This window comes from Phalacrocorax aristotelis, chromosome 3, assembly GCF_949628215.1.
Source record: "Phalacrocorax aristotelis chromosome 3, bGulAri2.1, whole genome shotgun sequence".
In the NCBI taxonomy this organism is placed as follows: domain Eukaryota; kingdom Metazoa; phylum Chordata; class Aves; order Suliformes; family Phalacrocoracidae; genus Phalacrocorax; species Phalacrocorax aristotelis.
The window spans coordinates 93,417,015-93,440,045 of NC_134278.1; the positions used below are offsets into that span (position 1 = coordinate 93,417,015).

General features: G+C 39.2%; 1 protein-coding gene across 1 annotated transcript in view; it reads left to right on the forward strand.

The window, feature by feature from the left end:
- The window catches only part of LOC142055071 (small ribosomal subunit protein uS5m-like), a 71,171-nt gene that overhangs the window by 24,613 nt on the left and 23,527 nt on the right, over positions 1 to 23,031 (forward strand). The window contains exons 3-5 of the mRNA XM_075088511.1: positions 5,990 to 6,115; positions 6,417 to 6,650; positions 11,636 to 11,670. Of these exons, the coding sequence (XP_074944612.1) occupies positions 5,990 to 6,115; positions 6,417 to 6,650; positions 11,636 to 11,670 (395 nt within the window). The remainder of the gene's footprint in view (positions 1 to 5,989; positions 6,116 to 6,416; positions 6,651 to 11,635; positions 11,671 to 23,031) is intronic.

Below are 23,031 nucleotides of genomic sequence, written 5' to 3' on the forward strand. Positions count from 1 at the left end.
CATTTGGTTTTCGTACCTTTTTAATGCTTGGCCTATTCTTTATCAGTCCTTAGTGCTTCCAGTTCTGGTGAGGTGGTAGAAATATGTGTTTTTTCTAAGAACTTATGGAGCCTATACTGTTTTTTCAGAAGTGTCTTTCAAAACCAGCAGATACTGAATAGGAAAACTGTACGTTACAGTAGTGTCTTAGAGGCGTAATTTTAAAATTGTAGAACATGAGAAAAACCTTGCATGATCAGACCAAATGTCCACCTAACTGAGCATCCTGTCTCCAACACCAGCTGATGCTATGGGAAGAAAGTAAGAATTGGATGAGCATGTAGGGATGCTTCCTTAGAAAAACCTCACAACCTTCAGTGATTTGTGACGTGGAATTTTTTGAACGTATAGCTCTAGGTGGCTTTTTCTTCTATGAATTTGTTTGGCTACTATTGAGGCCCCATGTAAATGATCTGACAAGAGTGTGTTCTCTTTTCTGTAGATGGGTAAGCATGTGTTCCTCAGAGAAGGTAAGATAAGGTCAAGGAAATGCCCTCTGCACTTAAGCATAGTGAGGTTTGTGAGGCTTGGTTCCTAGAGGAGTTGATTTTTAAGCCTTTGACCTGCCTCCAGGAAAAAATGTCTCCTTGTGGTTATTAAGCAGTTGAGTTTAGACTGTGTAATTTATCAAGCAATTTGTAATAGAATACGTAAGCAGCACATTCCCTTTGCAGATGCTCTTTCATGTTTCATGGGTTTTTTTGGAGATGGTGGCAAAACTGTTGGTGTCTGGAGAAGGAAAGACGTTGAAATATCATACCTTTTATAGAATTCACCTGCTCATCATAGAATCATAGATTCGTTAAAGTTGGAAAAGACCCTTAAGATCATCAAGTCAAACTGCTAACCTATCCTCAAGAACCACGTCTGCCCTTCTTTTAAATACCTCCAGGGATGGAGACCCAACCACCTCCCTGGGCAGCCTGTTCCAATGTTTGACAACCCTTTCGGTGAAGAAGTTTTTCCTAATATCCAACCTAAACTTCCCCTGGCACAGCTTCAGGCCATTTCCTCCCATCCTATCGCTTGTTACTAGGGAGAAGAGACCGACCCCCACTTTGCTACAACCTCCTTTCAGGTAGTTGTAGAAAGCAATAAGGTCTCCCCTCAGCCTGCTCTTCTCCAGACTAAACAACCCTATCTCCCTCAGCTGCTCCTCATAAGACTTGTTCTCTAGACCCTTCACCAACTTTGTTGCCCTTCTTTGGCCATGCTCCAGCACCTCAATGTCCTTCTTGTACTGAGGGGCCCAAAACTGAACACAGTATTCAAGGTGCGGCCTCACCAGTGCCGAGTACAGGGGCACAATCACCTCCCTGCTCCTGCTGGCCACACTATTCCTGATACAAGCCAGGATGCCATTGGCCTTCTTGGCCACTTGAGCACACTGCCGGCTCATGTTCAACCATCTGTCAACCAATACCCCCAGGTCCTTTTCCTCCAGGCAGCTCTCCAGCCACTCCTCCCCAAGCCTGTAGCGTTGCATGGGGTTGTTGTGACCCAAGTGCAGGACCTGGCACGTAGCCTTGTTGAATCTCATACCGTTGGCTCTGGCCCAACGATCCAGCCTGTCCAGGTCCCTCTGTAGGGCCTTCCTACCCTCCAGCAGATTGACACTTCCACCCAGCTTGGTGTCATCTGCAAACTTACTGAGGGTGCACTCAATCCCCTCATCCAGATCATCAAGGAAGATATTGAACAGGAGCGGCTCCAACACTGAGCCCTGGGGAACACCACTCATGACCAGCCGCCAACTGGATTTGACTCCATTCACCACCACTCTCTGGGCTCGGCCATCCAGCCAGTTTTTAACACAGCGCAGAGTGCACTTGTCCAAGCTGTGAGCAGCCAGCTTCTCCAGGAGAATGCTGTGGGAGACAGTGTCAAAGGCCTTACTAAAGTCCAAGCAGACAACGTCCACAGCCTTCCCCTTATCCACTAAGTGGGTCACCTTATCACAGAAGGAGACCAGGTTAGTGAGGCATGACCTCCCTTTCATAAACCCACGCTGTCTGAGCCCGATCCCCTGGGTGTCCCGCATGTGCTGCGTAATGGCATTCAAGATGATCTGCTCCATGACCCTTTCCAGCACCGAGGCCAGATCCTCCTTCCGACCCTTCTTGTAGAGGGGTGTCACATTTGCTAGTTTCTAGTCACCTGGGACCTCCCTGGTTGACCAGGACTGCTGATAAATGATGGAGAGTGGCTTGGCGAGCTCCTCTGCCAGCTCCCTCAGTATCCTCGGGTGGATCCCATCCGGCCCCATGGACTTGTGAACATCGAGGTGAAGGAGCAGGTCGGTGACTGCCACCTCTTCAACAGCTGGGACTTCATTCTGCATACTAGCTCCATTTCCCAGCACAGGGGCCCGACAAGCCCAAGGATGACTAGTCTGACTATTAAAGGCTGAGGCAAAGAAAGCATTAAGTACCTCAGCCTTCTCCTCATCTTTCGTGGCAAGGTTACCTTCCACATCCAACAAAGGAGGGAGATTCTCCCTGGCCCTCCTTTTGTCACTGATGTATTTATAAAAACATTTTTTGTTATCTTTAACGGTGGCGGCCAGTTTAAGTTCCAGCTGGGCCTTTGCCTTCCTAATCTTTTCCCTGCATAACCTCACAACATCCTTGTAGTCCTCCTGAGTCACCCGGCCCCTTCTTCCAAAGGCGGTAAGCTCTCCTTTTTCTCTTGAGTTCCAGCCAAAGCTCACTCTTCAGCCAAGCCGGTCTTCTCCCCCGCCTGCTCGACTTACGGCACATGGGATCGGCCTGCTCCTGCGCCTTTGAGACTGCCTTCTTTAATAACATCCAGCCTTCCTGGACTCCTTTGCCCTGTGGGTCTGCCTCCCAAGGGACTCTGTTAACCAGATGCCTTAACAATCTAAAGTCTGCCCTTCTGAAGTTCAGGGTAGCGGTCTTGCTGACCCTCTTCCTTACTTCTCCAAGAATTGAGAACTCAAATGACAGTATGTGTTCTAAGCTAAAACCTGGAAGAGAATGTTAGTGTTTGAAAAGACCTTAATAAGTTCTTTAATATAATACAGATGCATAGATGTAATGGCATTAGTGGGCAACAGTACATTGAAAGAAGCGTATTTATTATAACATGTTCATTAGTATTTTTATTACATCATTAATATTAATGTCTTTGGATGTCTGCTGCTGTGCTGCCACAAGGCTATTTGTCATCAGGAAACTTAAGGAAGAGTTGCTTGTAAGTGAAAGAAGTGAGCCTGCTCAACTGTTTTACTCCCTTCGGTTTTCCAACTTACTGATATTTGTCTTTCTTTGTAGTTTATATTCTAAGCAAGCTGGGAACTCATTTTAAGGAAGCAAAGAAATCTTTTAATCTCAGTTTATCAGGATCTAGGATACTGCTTTCTGATATGGATTACAGCCAGTCTGGTAATACTTGTGAGTTACGGAGATGTGGCCTAATATGCATCTTCCTCTGAAGTAAGCACTAGGGTTCCTGAAATTCAAGGATTGTATAAAAAGACAAAAAATCAAATCCTTTGCAGAACAGTACAAACAACTTTTATGTAGATGAAGCAACACAGAGTAGTGTCATACAAACTTACTATTAGTGGTTGTTAGCAATCAGCTTTCATAAAGCATGCTTTCAGCAAAATTCAGTAGGCCACAAAAAGAAAAATGTAAATACCTTTATTGTAATTTGATGTTTCCAGGCTAGCAGGAATATAATTTTTAAAAAAAGAGATTGCTGGTTACACAGTGTTTTCTGAATAAGCTAAGAAGCTTAACATGATTGATCATCAGCCTTCCAACTCATGCAGCAGTCTTATAGTCCACCTTAGAATGTGAAAAGCTGCATCATGCATTACCTGCTTACCACCAGTCTTTTTCTACATTGAACCTTAATGCAGTGTTACCTTAGGGTAATATTCACTACTGTAGACAGTCTAGTACCTGTCACAGTTTGGTTTTATTGAAAGTAACATGCTGAGTCAGCAATGAAATTTTTCTATTTGTTGAGTTCTGTGCAGCTTACGATTGTTTTTTATGATTTTATTTTTTGCATTTAGCACACATACATGCATCAGTTTGTTGTAATCAGCTGGAATTTTTTTTAGTGGCTGACAGTTCAGGCACTGGTTTTGAGCTATTTGATACAGTTACTGTTGTGGGATTTTTTTTTTTAACCATAAACCTCTGGACATTGGGATTTACTTGAATGTCTAGAAAAGGGAGTGTAATTTCAGATAGAAGTTTCTTTTTTACAAATACTAAAGCCTACCCAGGAGCCAATACAATTCTTACCTCACAGCATATAAGAAGTGTGATAAATGTTGCTGTTATGTGCAATCCATGGGGATTTCTGTTTGTCTGTAATACACAATTTCCACTTGTCTGTAATACAGGCGAAATCTGCATTACATACTTCGGCTTATTGTACTATTTCCACAATATATTATGTGGGTATGTAGTGACTTTCTAGGCCATTCTACTCTTGTCAATCTTGAGGGAATACTATTTTGTAGCTTCCTGGACATGTTGTGTTGTGTGTCCTTCCTTGTATGTTTGCTTTCTGATGTACTGAGCTTTGATCACTTGATTTAGGATTATACTTCTCAAAAAAGAATCACAGGTATGCACCCCACTTTGAAAAGGATTTTTGACAGAAAAGGTGGGCGTCGTACCTTTGGAAGAGCCACCTTGACGGTGTATACAAACATACTCAATACAAAAATTAACCTGGGCACTTAGTGGTACCTCTTGAAATCCTGGATAGTGCCTGTCCCTCGCTGTGTTGTCAACATAGTAGTTCCATGCATTAATCTTAACAAGGATGAATTGCTGTTCGGAAGCTGTAGCCATTTGAGCATAGTTATTTTAATTTCCCTGGTTAAAAGTGTTTACTGACTTTCAATAAACAAAATCAGTTTCTAATCAGAGAAGACAAGAGATTGAAACTGCCATAGTAACACTGCCCCTGGGTGAAACACATAATAATATTAATCTGCAAATATAACAATGGTGATGCTTGTGTATTCCATGGTGATAGCCTTCTTGTCTGGACTAACAGGATGAAACATTGTCTGTGATGTCTTCTTCACATCACCAGTTTCATTTTGGTGTAGGTTTTGTGGTTGTTTTGGTGAGGATATCATATATTTCCATCAGTTGGGCAAACAGTACTTTGAAGATAACTACCAAATATGTGCTTTCTAAGTCATGCTCTCATACGATGGGTGAAACGTCTTATCATAGTGGATGTCATGTACGTGGCTACTGAGTGAGGAGGCCTGACCAAAGCCCGAGCTCTGCGATGAGGCTGTTCAAAGTGTCTTACGTTCATCATAGAATCATTAAGGTTGGAAAAGACCTCTAGGATCACCAAGCCCAACCCTCAACCCAACACTACTATGTCTTCCTTCCTCCTTACATTCCTTTGCATTTGTACAGGCAAAAAGGGAAACCTCCTGTTTTGTCAGAACCTGAGAACAAGAGCAGATTTTTGTTGGTTAACTTCATGTATTTTTTGGCTTTTAAAGTGGGCTAACTTTGAATATTTTTAGGAGTGATTCGAGTTTACTGTCATTGATAATTGCCCTTGGATAAGTGCTTGCAGGTATTGCTGCTCTGAGTTACTAACACATTATTTTCTTTTAATGACCTGGGATTTAATACCTTACTGGTTACTGGTTAGGAATGTTTGCCTTTAAATTGATTTTGAAAATCCTTTTAAAAACCATGCACCTTCCTGTGTACCTATCTGATTGCAGTCATCAGGAGTAGAGGCGCATCTCTGCACCAGATACACATACACGTCGTAGGAAATCACTTTCTTAGCAAGGCAGTAATCCTACAGTTTAAATCCCAGCAAAGATCAAGCACGGGTTAACATTTCAAGGTTTTGGGTTTTTTCAGCTTCAGTTTCCAATATAAGCTGTACTTGTACATTATTTATGAATGCTTTTTTATTTCAGTGACAGCTGATGAGCTATGGAAAGGAGCTTTGGCAGAAACTGGTGTGGGCGTGAAGAAAGGAAGAGGAAAGAGAAGGAAGAAGAAGCTAAGGAAGAATCTCAATAAAGGCCAGGAGATCGGTGAAGGTAGATTGACAAATAAGGGGCTGGAGACATGTCTTGACCTTTTCATGTATAGTGTTTCTTGATTTAATAAATTGACAAATTGCTGTTAATTTCTGTGGTGTCAGAACTGCTTGATTTGTCTTTTAAAAAAATACTGATGTTGATTAATGTTGTTCTTCGTTTTTAAATATAAATTCTGTGTCATAAAACACACTTGAAATATGTGAGAACCTTTCCTTTTATTGCATTTTTCCAGTGTGCAGAGTTTCAGTCCTAATTTGGCATAAAATATAATAATTTTTTTTTTTCTGTTATTCTTAAGGACGCTCCGGTTTCCTCTGGCCTGGTCTTAACGTTCCTGTGATACAAAGTGGTAGAGTCCAGGCAGTTACTCAGCGAAAAAAAGAAGAACGAGAGAGAATTCAGTCTCAAATTGTTCAGCAGAGAGATACATGGGAGAAGAAAAGAAAAATAAAAGTGAAGAGAGAGGGAGGATGGAGTGGGAGTTGCTGGGGAGGTGTCATTCTGGATCCTCCTGACCCAGGTCCTAATGGAGGTAAGAAAACTGAATATCTGTCTTAGTCTTATTTAGGCTTTCTGGTAAGGGACTCAGAGAAAGTGAGATCCAAACTTTTCCTGTGATTGAAAATCAATTTTATACTTCTGTCTTATATAGCCATACATGAAGCAAGGCAGCTAAATCAAATAACAAGTTGTTTTAATACCAGTTAAATCACTGCTTAGTTTAATATAGGTATTACAGACTCTATGAAATTATGCTATATTACAGAGTACTGTATTATGTTGTAGACTGTTATAGGAGTCTTGAAGTATGGAAATATTTTTCTGTTTTCAACAATTGTCTTGAATATGAAATGTAGCCATGTTTTTCATAGTTTCTGATTTATCCCGCAGGATCTTTTAAGGCTTTTTTTTTTTTTTTTCTAGTTCCTATAATGAAATACAGTTAAAGATTATGTAGTTTGAATGTAACTAATGTTTGTTTATTTATTTGCTGCCTAGTTTTTAATATCGTAGTGAAACTAGAGGCCCTATATGTGGAGTGGAGAGGTGACCTTCACTTTTTTTGCAGTGTTGTCATTCAGACCACTAGAAATTCAATAGTATTGTTTAACATTTAGAAGACTAATCCTTTCCAAGTATTTGAATATGAAAATGAGTTGTTACTCATATTCAGCTGAGTTTTTCTTGTGAAGCACTTAATGATGCTTGTATATTTATTGTTGTCTTTCCATAGGCTTCTATAGTAAGATGAGCTAGGAAAGGTGTTTTCTAGCACTGTTGTTTCAGGCTTGTTGCATACTCCAGTCATTCTAACAGTTCAGCTTGTTCATGTTTTCAGAACTCTCTTTGCCCCAGTGCAAGCTTGGATCTTGGAACATACATCGCAACAAGTCAACATAAATGGGAAATTACGTGTATGGAATCACAATTATATTGTTGCCTGATCTTTTTGCAGTCATCTGTGCTCCCCTGTGTGCCTGGTGCTTTGTTGATTAATTTCTTTCTGTCTGTGAATATTTTCTGGTTACATTCTATTGGGCATTAATTAAAAATTCAGGCATGCTTTGAACCAAGCCATTGTGTAGAGGGAGCATTGTCTTTCCAGTGTGATCTAATGTCTTTGTCTGTGTAGACTGAAGTTACGCTGGTATTTTTGTACCTTTCTGCTTTGTATATTCATGCCGTTGTTGCTATCTACTACTCTGTTGCCTTTTCAGGTTTTCCATTGCTGTAGCTGGTATAGATGATTTTGTGGCTTCTGTCTCCATAGTATCTGAGATACATTGTTTCCCTCAGATTTACCTTGTGAATTTAAGGAGAGATTGCCTGCCCACCACTTCAAGTATTTTTTGGTTGTCTTCAATTTTAAGACCAATGCATTCTATTTTAATATCAGCATAGTTCTGCAGTATACAAATGAAAGATTTCCTCTATTTACTTCCCTGCATTTCATTTTATTACCTTGAAAGCAGATCTTTTGTGGGAGGTAATGGTGTGAGAATGGACTTGGCAGTCAGCGAATCTTAAAACTGAACAATAGAAGATTTGAGAAATTAATTAATTTTTCCAAATTCCCCATAAGTCAGTGGTGGAATACAGAGAAAGTCAAGAAAATTTCACGGTTCTAGTTCCATACTTTGAACACCAGACTATGTTGGTTTTAAATTCAAATATATTTTTAAGTAGTATATTCCATTAAAAGAGGTGGCAGCTGTTGCAAACAACATTTATGCATGTCTGAATTTTACCTTCTGGTGTTTTCCTTGATTTTGCTTTTGGCTGATACTGTTGATGTTGATTACTTGCGTTAAAGTTGGCTGTGTGGAGGGCTATAATAGCCAGGTCAAGTTCTGTCAAAAAGAAGAAAGGGTACTGCAGTCAAAATAGGAAAACGAAACTGTTAGCTTGTATTATAAATGTGCTTGAGAAAAAGCAGTTTCCAATTAGTATACACTGATTTCCTTTTAATCTGCTAAAATTGTGGGGATTTTCAGATCCCCATAGTTCTTTCAGCATCTTCTTGTTCAGATAATTAATGATTTTGCAGAGGAACTGGGACATTGGCTGCATGCAAAGCACTGTCAAAGTGGTAGGAGGAATAGACCTGAAATCACCAAATGCAATGAATCCTCTTGTCCTGACGCTGTGGCGTGGCTGGATTCCCTGATGTCTAAGCAAGCACGAGCTCTGATTGAGATACCGCAGTTCAGCCCTTCTTAGTATTCTGATGTTAGATTCTGTAGTAGCAAACGAGGTTGAGCATGTGCTGCAGCTTCCTTTAGCAGCATTCATATTTCCTAATGGAAACAGGTACAAGAAGTTTGTAGAAACCTCCATGTTGATAGCCTTCAACATCTGACAAATTTGTTTGAAATTGACCAGTATGTTTTTTTAAAAAAATAATTGGGGACATACTGTGATTTTTATATGCTCCATTCTTGCAGGGCAATCTTCTTCCACTACACCTTTACTTATTGTGCTAGCTATGAGTAGAGAAAGACCATATTTTTCAGTTGCAAATAGTTATTTTTCTTCCAAGTTTACAGTATTTCTATGCAACCGGAGAGGTTTCAGAGGGGGAACAGAGTGCCTGTTGGCATTCATATCCTCTACTGTGAGCTAGAAGTCTACTTCTTGTAGACTAACAAATCTCTGAATTGTGCCAAGAGGATCATGTTTATGATCATCTTGGAGGTTATGTGTAAACGATAAAGCAATGTTTGGTGAAGGAATGAGTCTCCAGTTCTTCACCATTATACTGTTTTCAGCTCCCCAGCCTTTCTCCAGAATCTCACTGTGACTACACCAAATAAAATAAGTATTAAATGCTTTAATTAACACTGTTTGTCTATGTTACACTGAAATGCTTTTGTTCATGAGATAAATTGGAAAAGCAGGAGGCTGGAAGGATCTCTTATCTATTCTGCTTCTTGTACCAAGACGTTGCGTTTTGCTCCACTGTCCATTGTTTTCAAAGTTAGGGTTTTTTCCCACAACCAAGCTGATAATAGAATACTCTTTGTGGAAAATGTATCTGTATTAAAATGTAGATCAATTATAAGTATACTCTCAATTGCATAAAAGGAAACAAATACATTTGCAATTTATATTCATGTGTTTGTGCGGTCATTAGGTTTTGAAATAGAAACTCAGAGAAAATTGGATTCTTTGGCAGTATCCATGATTGGCAGCAATTTTGCCTGCTTTCGTAAAATGGATTTTGAGAAATCCTAGTGGAACTGCTGATAGTCAAGCCTCAGGGATCTGCTTGCTGACTTTTCATGTGTCAAGGTGAAGGCCTTTGGAAAAGATCTGAGCGGGCTGCTGTTTGCATGGAAATGCTTTCTCATTTGACTTTCTGTCTTTGGAGGCGGTACCTGTAGATGCCCGCATCATGCCCAGAGCTTTCCAGTATTCTTGCTCTTTCCTCCCCCACAATGTTGTAAGACATTAAAAAAAAACCCCAAACATATACTTCTTTGAAGTCCCTTCTAATGACAGCAGAAACTTAACTTTCTGTGCAGTGACACTAAAGAATATGTTCAGCACTTAGAGCTGAATATGTAATGCTTATCTGAAGAGAGCTCTGTGTTCAGTGTTTCATTACCACTGTGATGAAAAGACCTGAACACAGATGTGACGTAGAAGTGATGTTTATTTTACAATGCAAAACACCTTAACTGTTACTAGACAAAATAAATGATGCTGTAATTGTCTTTGGTTGCAAATGGTTTTTTTCAGGCAGAATCTGAAATTGAAAGGGGAAAAAAAAGTCAGGCAATGTGATTCTTGATTATAAGAAGTGGCTATGTATTGCTTTGTTTTATCCTCCTTCTCCCCTTCCTGGAATTTCACAGAAGTATGTATCAAGAAAAACTTGCAATTTCTTTGAATCCCTTTTGATTGCCTAATACAAGTTTGAGAATATTCTGAACAATATTGAATAATAGTTTGGCCATGATGGAAGTGACCCATTTAGTGATTTACCTTTTTATTTTTTAAACATTTACAGCCTTTGCTCAGTGTAAATGAAATTTGGGGTTCATTTACAGTTCTAGAGCAGTATTTAGGGAAGAAGGCGGTTACGCTGCCAGCCAGTGAAAAGTGAAAACATTGTTTTCATAACACACCGTGGATAGTTGTTTTTCTTAGCATTTCTGCTATGTTGGAAATTATTAGGAAGAATATTGGATATAATTTAACAAAAATGCTTCAATGTAAGTGGTAAGTTGCAGTGATTTCCAAAAGAAGGCTTCAGATTTAATTTGGAGAGGCTATATGGTTTAGCTTGTGATCAAAATAATCAACAGATTCTGAGGATGTCTCAGTTTTTCTATCAGCTTTGCTTTCTGTGTGATGTTCAAACCAACCAGTTAAATTTATATGTCTTGCTTAACCATTAAAAACTGATTGTTTTTCCTCCTTTTTGCTACGCTAGTTATTTAGATTGGACAGTCATTGGAGACAGTTTCCATCTTACTTCGCTGCATGCATGGTACTTAACAAGATGAGATACTGATTGCAGTTGGAGGCTGGGATCCCTAGTAGAGCACAATTAATGTATTTAACAGTTGTCATCTCTTAATTATAACAGGAACTGTGTTGTAATTATAATGAGAGTAGTATTACACTTTCTGGGAAGTTATTTTAGCTAGATTTTCTTTAAGTTAGTTTTCTTCACATACATGGGTTTTACTAAAGAAATGAAAAAACCCTGTGCTTTATAAATGAGAGCTACATGCTGTTTCTTCACTGACCTTATTCTAAAAGAGATCGAATGAATAGAGTCAAGTATAAAAACATATTTGAGGTCTCTTAAAAAGGAAGTAACTAGTAAACCTCACTTAAGATATGTTTGTTCAAATTATTCTTACCTTTTCTACTTACTGCTGAGATTAATTTATAAATTACAGTTACCTAAAAGTTGTGTCCTTTTTAAATTATACCACCTGCAGGGAGCTGTGCTGATAGGTACATAAAACAAGGAAATGTAATACCCCATTTTTCTCCCAACAGAAACTTTTGAAGATTTTGAAACAAGAGTCATTGAGGTAAGCATTACAAATCTTTTCAAAGACTTTAAATAATTACCAGAATTTTTTATTGAGCTTGCAATTATTTAACCAGTCTTTGCTAAGTCAATCTTATAGCAGTAGGAATTAGTCTGGTATTCTGTTTCAACTGCATGACATAATCTGTCATTCTTTCCATTGTGGCCTTATCCTCTCTATTGAGTAAATAATACCTAATCCAAAGGCAGCTTTGACAACTCTGAAATGGCGAATGCCTGCAAATAAAGCTTTAATAGTTTATGTACAACCATAATAAGAAACGTAGTAAAGTGCTAGCGTTATTTCTCAGGCAAAACTACAAGTAGGAAGTTGTATAATTCTGCTTGTAAAATAAATAATTAATTGAAGCTGGGGAGGGGCAGCTCAGGGCAGAGAATGAGTGGGATGAAGATCTCATTTTGTGTGCTGCTCAAGTAGTAGAATATTCACTTGTCCTAGATGTCTTAACCTATGATATTTGTATCTTCTGGAAAAACACTCTGTCAGAATTTCCCATTCATAGTTTTATATACACACTTTGTGCTTATCAACATGGTAAGGATGATGGTTATGACAAGACTAATGCAAGTCTTGTTTCCACCCTCATTTCTAAACAGGTTGTATTGCATCATCTCACTTGAAAAATATCTATCAATCAAAAGTAGTAACTGACAAAAGATGTCTGTTTCTGGTATTTTCCTTGTCTATGGGTTTTAGTAAATAAGATCTAATATATGCTGTAAATCCTGCTATCTTTATTTGCACGTAATAAGGTTGACTCCCACGTGCTTTTTTCCCAAACTTACTCCTGATTGGACTTCATTGAATTATTCTCTGTACTCTTGAACTCTGACCCTGGCTGACTAGGGCTTTTTTTGTGGAAGTGTGGAATGTTTTACATAACAGCATATCTGACCTAGGTATTTAATAAAATCATTGAATCACCTTAGAATAATTTTGTTGTGGTAAGTTGAGAAGCTACAGAGACTTAAAAATAATTAATCTCTTACATTTCATGACATTGTCACCTTTTTTTAAACATACAGTAGCTTTCCAATGTGTAAATGGTTGTATGCAGTGCCTTGATTGGTGGGAAGTGATATTAGCTGACTACTAAATTGTTGTCGCTCAAGATATTTGCTGCCTGACAGCAAAACTTCAAGCTAAAGGGTAAGGTCCTTAGCACTACCAGTACTGTAGTGACCCAAATTCTTAATGATTTCAACAGAAACACAACTCAGAATGTGGTCAGAGAAGATACTTATTGCAAATACGATAAATATTATTGTATTTTTTTACTTGTGAAATGCAAAGCATTAGTAATGCAGATATGTGGACCCATGTTAATTCTCTATGGAAAAGCCATTATTGAAGAAGGCAATTTGCAATTCATTCCACAGCAGACCGTTAACAGTTAGTGCTACATACACCCACACTATCGCAAGATATTTTATGCTTCCCATTTATCTTATTAGTTTTTCTTTCATTTCAAATACATTAGTTGCTATGGAAACCATAGAACTAGTATAAACTTTGTTGGGGGGAATAATGACTTCAGGAATAAATTGATTTCTTGTAACTCATTTGGTCCCAGTTCAGAATCAGGTGATGCATAGCATCTAGAAAGGGAGCAGCTCTGGAAGTGAGAGCAGTTGTTGGCTTTCTATCCTTGCATGTTCCCTTCTCTTCTACTTGCGTTCTAATTTTAGAGTTGGAAACTACTTGGCCACTGCTACCACAAGTCTCACTATCTGTGTCCAGAAGTTTGGTTTTCAGATAACTGAAGTATCAAAATTACTAGGTATTATATAAATAAATGTGCTAAAAGGACTTAATAGTTCCTAAAATGATTGATCCATTAGAAACATGTACAGTGTGGAAAATAGACTACTTCCAGCTGGGGGCATCAGAAAGCCCTCAGATAAGATACGATTTGGCCAAGTCTTTCTTGTTCCTAAGTTTTGATCTTACTGGTGAAGGAGAAGGGGCTGAGAGAAATTCAGTGTTTCCTGCAGCACTTTTTGGTGGGGTGAGATCTTAGAGCCATGTTCAGCTCCTTGTGCCCGGAAGCCCACCTCACTAGCCTGGGGAGCCCCACAGAGCAGGAAACTGTGCCTCTGTCTCTTCAGGTCAGCTGCAGGGTGGAGGAAGGCATCCTTGCGGAGCATTCTGCAGAGGCAGTTGTGAGACAGCACTGCCATTCTGGAAACAGCTGCTGTAAGGTGACTTCCTTTGCATAATTGGGCACCAGAGTGGAAGAATCTGAGCCTCCAGTAGTGGCCACTGAACTATCACAGACCAAATGAATTCCTCAGGACTTTTTGTCAAAATTTGGATTGTGCTTTGATTAAACCTTGTTATACAAATATATGGTGCATAAATCAACCCTGTAGCTTTGTGTGTAAAGTAATGAGAATCATAGGATATCTTGAGTTGGAAGGGACCCATAAGGATCATTGAGTCTAACCCCCTGCTCCTCGCAGGACTACCTAAAACTATGACTAAGAGCATTGCCCACACACTTCTTGAACTCTCACAGGCTTGCGGCTGTGACCACTTCTGTAGGGAACCTGTTCCAGTGACTGACCACCCTCTGAGTGAAGAACCTTTTCCTAATGTCCAATCTGAACTTCCCCTGACACATCTTCATTCCACTTCCTCGTGTCCTATCGCTGGTCCCCAGAGAGAGAAGATCAGCACCTCCCTATCTGCTGCCCTCCTTGAAAGTTGTAGGCTCCAGTGAGGACACCCCTCAGCCTTCTCTTATCCAAGCTGAACAAACCAAGTGACCTCAGCTGCTCTTCATAAGTCTTGCCCTCGAGACCTTTCACCATCTTGGCCATCCTCCTCTGGGCACTCTTTAATAGTTTGATGTCTTGCTTATAACTGAGGTGCCCAAAACTGCACACAGTACTCCACCAGTGCAGAGCGGGGCAATCACCTCCCTTGACTAGCTATGCTGTGTTTCATGCAGCTCAGGACACATTTGGCCCTTTGGCTGCCAGGGGACACTGTTGACTCACTTTCAGCTTGCCGTCAACCCAAATCCCAAGATCTCTTTCTGTGGGGCTGGTATCCAGCGTCTTATTCCTCAATTTATATGTATAACCAGGATTACCATGTCGCTTGCTTTTGTTACATTTCACATGATTGATGATTGCCCAGCTCTCTAGTCTATCCCATTCTCTCGTAAGGCCTCTCTATCCTTAAGGGAGTCCGGGGTTCGTCCTAATTGAGTGTCATTGGCAAACTTACTTAATGTACATTTGACTCCTGCATCCAGATCACTTATAAAAATACTAAAGAGCGCTGGCCCTAAAATTGAGCCCTGGGGAACCCCACTGGTGAGTGGCCACCAGCCTGAGGTAAACCCAGTCACTATAACTCTTTGAGCCCGACCTGTCATCCAGTTGTTCACCCAATATAGTATGGACATGTCTAGCTGTATGCTGGATATTTTGTCCAGCAGGATACTGTGAGAGACAATATCAAAAGCGTCGCTAAAATCTGAAAACCCCACATCTGCTGGCTTCCCTTGGTCAACTAGACAGGTGACCTTGTCATAAAAGGAAATCAAGTTAGTTAAATAGGACTTTCATGTCATGAACCTGTGTTGGCTATGACCAATTGTGTAAATTTGTCACTTAAGAACACTCTCATGTTATTTACTTACCTACAGATTAAATTGCTTATTAGATTTATGTTCCTTTCAGGATTGTCATCAGAACTTTCATTTGCAATTAATATTTAACTGATTTATTATTGAAAAACTATACTAGTCTAACTGCTGCTTTTAAAAAGAGACTTCTTTCATTTCTATTCACAATCTGAGAGCCAAGGTATTAACCTGAGTCAGTACACGTTCTCTGATAGATGCGCATCAGGTCTTTTTGCTTAATATCAATGTTGACACCCTTTTATCACTACAAAATAAAGTGACTCTCCATTGAGTTGTTATGCAATTTTAAATGGGTAGAGGTGATGGTTCATCACTTTAGTCTTGTCATTACTAGAGCTTCTCTTACCAAAGAGCTCTGTGAAACATTGCCTGTGTTTTTAGCCAATAATCTGTTGTATTTCAATCCAGACAAGGTATTTGTTCCAAAGTATCTGTGTTTGAATTTCTTTTTAGTTTCACTCACAGCATGTTATCTTGTGTTCCACTACCAAAGCTCACCAGTGATGCCCTTTTTGGAAGGGATCACGCTCTCTCTGTCCACTACTATGCACTGCCATATACTGTTGGAACAACTGTTTTTTCTTCATGCAAATCCTTTTTAAATCCTTGATCTGACAAAACTGGCAAGGAGTAACACGTTCTTAATTAGTAGGATGCATTTGAAAACGGTTATTCTGTCTCAGGATTTTGCATTGTGGTCATAGTAAAATCTCATATTCAGATTTTAATCTCTTTGGGACTGCAACTGTCTTCTGCACTGCATATTTCTAAACAAGCTTTAAATGCCAAACATTGATTTTCTTGCCAGACCTTATGTCTGATTGCATTTTTCTTGGAATGTGGCCAAACATCTCCCTTTTGAGACAGGAAAAAGTGAACCAGTCCCTTGACAATAAAATCAGAGCTGCTGCCTAAAGCACTGTGAAATCAAGTGTTTAGTTGGTTTGGAGAGAAAGGAAAAGGTTGCCCTTTAAATGGGGTTGTAGTCAAAGAGGGAAGGAGATGGCCATGTCCCAGTCCAGAACAGGATCAAATGTATAGAGCGTAAAGTCCCTTTATCTACCAGTTTTGCAGGGTTCATTGCAACACAAGGCTGCATAGGTTTAAGAATAGGATGCAATGTGTGAGAGACCTTAAAGCTACATGAGTATCTAGTTTCCGTCACTGTTTCTTCTGAGAAAAAAGCAGATGCTTCAAGTTAGGGAAATAAATAAAGTACTTTAATAAGGCACCATGTAAGAGTATTGTTATTTAGAGGCTTAGGATAAAGGGTGGAACCAGAAGCACTGAATATCAGCTGTGAACCACATCTCTCATGGAGGCAAAGTTTTCTGTCCTTTTGTTTTTAGCTCTCAAGTCCCTGTCACCGTTTGTGTCACTTGTCTTTGGAATGATGGTCAACTGCCTTTTCTTGAAATTGATTTGCCATTCCTTGGTCAGGTACTTTCCATGAAGAAATGTTTTATGCAGAAATTACTTTCACCAACATTTGAGAATTTTTGTGTTACAGGAGCCTATCCATTGTCTTAATTGAAAAATATGTGGCCAGAGTAGGTAGAATTACCTAGTTGCCAGAATTAAAATGAAATACCTGTTAAATGGTCTTGAGTAACTAATAAATAGTCTGTACTGAGTGCAAGAGTAAGAACAAAGTTAATATAACTGCAAGCAGTATTCAGGTCTTTTAAACTGTGTACAAGTGTAGCCTGTTGGAAGGTGAGTTACTTTAAGTATTTGATTGGGAGAGAGGGAATATGAGAAACATTTCTTTAAAGAGAAACTCTGAAAGTTAAAAGAATAATCGGGCAAGTCAGAAGTTGAGTTGACTGACAGCTCTACTCCAAAAGAGCCTCTCAAGGTTCTTTCCTGTCCTGATAAATGAGCTTATGGGTTTCTTTATCCTTGATTATCTTCCTGCGTTGTGCTGTGATGACCGTCAGTTGGGAATCCACCCAGCAGCTTGAATGATTTCTAGATTAATCCTGTGTATTAAAATCCTTGCTTGTTGCAGTGGTTTTGAGTATCTTCCGAGACATGGGAAACAATGATGTCAGACTGGGTAATTAAAAGTCATGAGTTGGTTTATAGATTTTTAAAAATCCTCCGAAGGGGAAAGGAATAAGCTAGTTTATGTGTCTGCTGTAGTAAGGATAAGAAGCAACGAATTAACGTAATGAGTGAGGGAAATTTAGAAATTTAGAGAAGAATGAGTTGCAAATGGAAAAGTTGAATACTAGAATGGATTGTCTGGGAGTATATGGGATGTCTGTCACTGGAGATTTTTAAAAGCAAGTTGCATAAATCTGTCAAGAGAGGGTGGGGAGACAAAATCGGTAACCTTCTAAGACATTTTCCTATGATTCTCTAAGACTTTTCAGGTGCATTTCATTTAATCTGTAGGACATCTTTGTGCACGCCAGTTTTTTCTTACTTCATAAGTAATTTAATTATTAAGGTTAGGGCAGATTTACCTTCAAAGATATGCACTTGGCTCCCAGGTTTTCATCTGACCCTACAATGAGGTGAAAGTAGATCTGTACTATTCTTAGTATATGTGATGGGAGGGAACAGGAGTGCTTTCCTCCCTAGCAGCAGCTGGGACTAGCCTGTAATCTAGTCCATATATATATATATATATGTATGCGGAGATATATATATATCTGTATGTATGCAGGTATATATACCCGGAGCAGATGAACTGTTCTTTTTCTGTTTTGGATGCGTTTGAGGGCAATGCTGCCCTGTTAGAACTTCCAAAGGACTCTACCAAATGTCCTACCTGAGTTAAAAATATATTTCCTTACTTCTCCTCATTTCTAGAGTCCCCTCTCCCCCAAAATGTAGCGAATCCCTCCATCACTGAGCTCATGTTTCTTTCTTATAGTCTGTTTGCCCTGAAACAGCATTATGCAGGCATTGTCTCAGATGTTTCGGCTGCTCGATGGTATGAAGATGTTGAGCAAAATCACTTTCCAGTATCTGCTGCTCCAGTGGCGATAACATCCTTGCAAATGAAAAATAGTTTCTTTTTCGTTTTTTTTTGCCTAACATCTTTAAACTTTTTTATAGACCTTTCTTTGCCTTGCTGCCTGAGTCATTTTTTTCCTGAATTAAGTTCTCATCTCTTTTTCTTTTTTTTAGTATTCCAGCACTTAGACCTTAGAGTAAGATGAGTATTTGTAGAGTCCCTTCTGTTATCTTGACAAAGCTATATTGTTCTCTGGATATGATAAATATTTATTTTAAAACTAAATTGCTATTTAAGATCAATTTTTACTTTCCAGAGTCCTCAACAGAATGTGTGAGGTGATACTGGTATGCACAAGAACAAATGAAATGAAAGTTAATGAAGGATATCTTTTCCATTAATGCGTGTACTCAGTCTAAATCTTAAGATAACATTTATGAAAGGATCTGACCTTCACTGGCAGTTCATATTTAATGCTCTATATGTTTTGTGTATCTAAACAGACATGAATATAAACCTATACAAATGAGTTTGGTATCAAGAGTTTTTGTTCTCTCAAGTATCTCTAATATATTCTTGTCAGATTTGTCATTGGTGCCTAGAGAGGTAGAAAATAAAATGAGTAGCAAACTTGCACTTAATGTCACAGGTGGTTTATTGCAATAATAAGTACGTTGCATGCTTCCATACCTTATTGCATATGCTAGTGTGCCTATGTCTAGACTTCTCCAAAACAGCTTTTAAAGGATAGTATTATTGGGAAAAAAGCTGGTGATCATCTGATCATGTGTAAGTGCTCACATTTTATGCATTCTTATTTTAACATGCAAAACACGTTATTCCTACGTTTAAAACCACACGTGTCCAGTTTCACTTGAGATGCTAAAATATCAGAAAGCCTTCTCTTTTTTTTTTTTTTTTTTTTAGTTCCTCTTAGATCAGCAGTAGCTCTACACACAGTAGATTGTTGAGGTGGGTTTTGGAAAACCCACACAATTTGTTAAAGTTGTTTAAGTAAATGAGTTGTTGGAGCGGACTGGGCTCTCTGGGCTTTGACTCTGATGTAGCAAAGACCATTTGGACCACTTAGCCTTCAGCTGTGTCTGTGTTGGAAGGCAACTTGTAATAGTTGAGTTGCATGGGCACCGCTCATAAAGGAAGTGATTTTACTTAATGAGCCCTGCAGTTGGCAGAGCTTTCAGTTAATTGAAAGGACACATTGCAGAAAAGTGGCTGTTACTTTGTTTCTGTGACATGTCACAACTGACTGTCAGTTTGGATACCACAGTAGGAATTTACTAAAGTTGGCCGTTTTGTGCTGGCATAATTATTTACAGTCAAATTCATTAGATTAAACAACAAAGTGAGTTGCTGTGCAGTGCTTCCATGTGCTATAGAAATGTGTTTCAATGCTTTATTATATCTGAAAAATAAAAAAGCTTTTAGAAGCAGGCTGGGGCTCTAGTGTTAAATGAGATTGCCACAAATGTGAACTGAGAGAGAGGAGTGTTTTTTTTGCAGAAAAATAGCAGCAGCAGCAAAAAAGCTTCTAAATTCAAAGCAAGCAGTTAGCTCATGGTAATTAAGTCCTATAATTTTCTGATAGCAGGTATGAGTTTTGAAATAAACAGATCTTCTTTAGCATTCTTAATTTAAATAGATGGCATACATGATGCTATTTTTATGTCTTTTCCATAATTTTTATTTTCGCAACAGTACAGGAGATTAAAATAATGTTTGCTGGGAAATTATACTTTGCAGCAGGAAACTGAAAGCCATTTTTAAAGGACTGTCTTATGAACAAAGATACAAAAGCCACTTTCTGGTGTGATTTTGCTACTAAAAAGGCTGTGCTCCCTTGCTGTGAGAGAAATTGCTTATTGAAGAGTTTTCTTATAGTGTAGAAACAGAAAAGCTAACTTGATTTTTCCCTGCTTGTAGAATACAGTACAGACAAGATCAGATTTTCATGTAAAGTAGAGCTAAAGTTGTCACAGAGAAAAAGCTAGCTTGAGTAAGTGTTAAGGGGCAGCAGCAGGGACTGCGTATTGGTTTTGTTTCTGTCTTTCTTATAGACAATTGCGTTACTTGGAGTAGGTGACTTGTGCTACTTGGACTGTTTCTTTCTTTCCCTGCCAACCTGAAGGCAGATTTCCTGTTTTGCTCATATATTATGCATAAGAAGAATTTCTGTGAGTAAAACTAGTGGCAGTATTTACTGTCATTTAACATAATGTAATAATAGTGGTAATGACAATTTACAGTTGTTGATATACGCCATTCTTATTAACTGGAAGGCTTCATTTGGTGTATCATCCATCCTCAGATGGATTTTTCTTTTCTCTCCAAAATCAACATAGTAACATAGTAAAAAGAAGTAGCCTACATGATGTCAAGTGTTATGATAGTATTTTTCTTGTAGTGCAATCAATATTAGAAAGTAAGACCTAGTAATCAGTAAGGTCTGAAAGCACATAACACGAGGCTTTGAATCTCTTTCATGAAGAGGAGCTTGGTAAGGGAGAAAATAAAGTTATAAATTATGCCCTTTGCAAAAGGTAGATCTCTGGGTTTTTTTGTCCAACACAGAAGTTGTCCTCTGCCAGGTGTGAAAATTCTGCCTTTTGATTACTCACTATTATGGTCATGCTTTTTTGTTTCTAATAAAGAGAACTTTACTTGAAGAATTTTGTGCAAGCATGGCCCCTTGTAGCTGGGTCAGTGCAATCTTTCCAGTGGCAGAACAGTTCCCTTTTTCAGCTAGATGGTTAGGATATGGTACTTCCATTTTTAAACAAAAGAAAGATTGAATTCTGTTTGAATGTTAAATTACAGAAAGGTATAGACTTGCTAAAGAAGTGCAGGTCAGGCAATACACTCAGTTTGTACAGAGAAAGGGTGCAAAAGGCAGCAACATGAAGAGACTGATACTATCCTTAATGCTGCTTTCTGCAGATACAAATACACTGGTGCTTTGGTTTATATACAGAGCTTCGTATGTCATGAGCTGGGTCCTGGGATGTTGGTACTATCCGTTTTGGTCCCTGAAATACAAAATCATTTTATGTTGCTATTTTAGTTCAGGGTTATAGATCATTCTTTCTGATTTTATAGGTAAAACTGTATTTGGACCTTTTTATTTTGGGTGTTTGCGTGGTTTTTGTTTGTTGGTTTAACTTTCTAAGAGTGTGGGAAGGGAGGCAATAGAAGAGGACAAAAGAGATCTTTTTTTAACACTTGCATAGTAAAAATAACTAACTCGATCTTCCTTAGATAGAATCAGTCCAAGTAAATTGCATTGAGTGGGTAATTCAGTGGATATTCTGAAAAGCATACGCATTTTCCCAGGAATTGAGTTAGCGATGAACCCTGCAGAAGGCCTCTGAGAAGAAATACTTTTGTCTTATAATCAAGGTAGTGTGCAGTAAATGAAGCCCAGTTCTACGCCTTTCTCTCTCCGTTCATATTCGAGTCCTGATGTGGCACGACTTCATGCAAAACCTGTAATTTCTTAAAGCTGGTGGTTTCTGACAAGTGAGTTTGGTCATTTGCTTGTTCTTCCACTGTTTTATTCAGACATTCAGCTGGATTCAAGCATGCTTGTTTTGATTGTCTGAGACCTGTTTGGATGCAGCATTTACCTCAACTGTTGCGTGGCACTTTGGAGAAGCAAGGCTGAAGAGAGCAGTTGGAAAAAAGCAGTTTTCTGATCAGGGTCTGCACAACTTGCATCTGATGCAGGTTGTGCGGCCCATATGCTGCCCATTTGGATTGCTCAAATTTGCAAGGCAACGTACTGTGTAAATTAGACTTTATTTTGTGAGCTTACTAGCAAGGAAAACACACGCACATATCAAACAAGCACTCAAATCCCTTTGTACTGACTAATATGAACACATGAATTCACTGGTTCATAATATATTTAATGAGGTTTCTAACGCAAAAGTCCTGTAATTCGTAACTTGCAACTTGTAACTCGTGTACCTGTGAGCAAAATAGTTGCCAAACCAACAGTAAGAGTGCTCATCCTTCCTCCTCTGCAATGGCATGGGCATCCCCTGTGGCACACTGGGAAACACAAAAGTCTCAGCAGTCTGGCTGCTGTTGGACTTCAAAATATTTTTGGGTAAGCTGACAAATCTATACCATCCAGCTTGGAAATTTGGTCTGTACCATTGCCATGAGTTAGGGGATTCTGAAGAAGCTGACAGACAATCGGTATGCAAGGATGATGGCTGCTGGGGATGGCAAGCTGCAGGTGGCAGTGGCTGCATAATGACCTTTAGCCCCCCCTTGGCCATTGTGTTTGCCATCATGTTGCCCTCACTTCGACCTAGTGGAGCTGCTGCCAGCATACGTCAGGCCTTAGCCTGAGCTGTGTCTTAGCCAAAATCTGAGCAGGAGTAGAGTGAACAGTCACTATTCCTAGCTGGAAAAGATTAGCAGGAGTTTCAAGGTCTATTTTCTTGCAGTTGAATGTCACCTGTACTCATTTAATCATCTGAATCCAGCCCTTGGCAAATATCAGTGGGACAGTAGAGTCAGTTGGTTGTATGGTGACTCTCATTCTGTTCTGGGACTGTTCAGGGACAGTGACACTAGGAAAGAGTGTCACCAAGCCACAGAGAATTGACTTATCTTAGAAACAGTAGCTTTATGCTGGCACGTGGCAGGGGTAAAGTCAGAAAAACAAAGGTTGTTGGGTCAAAATGAT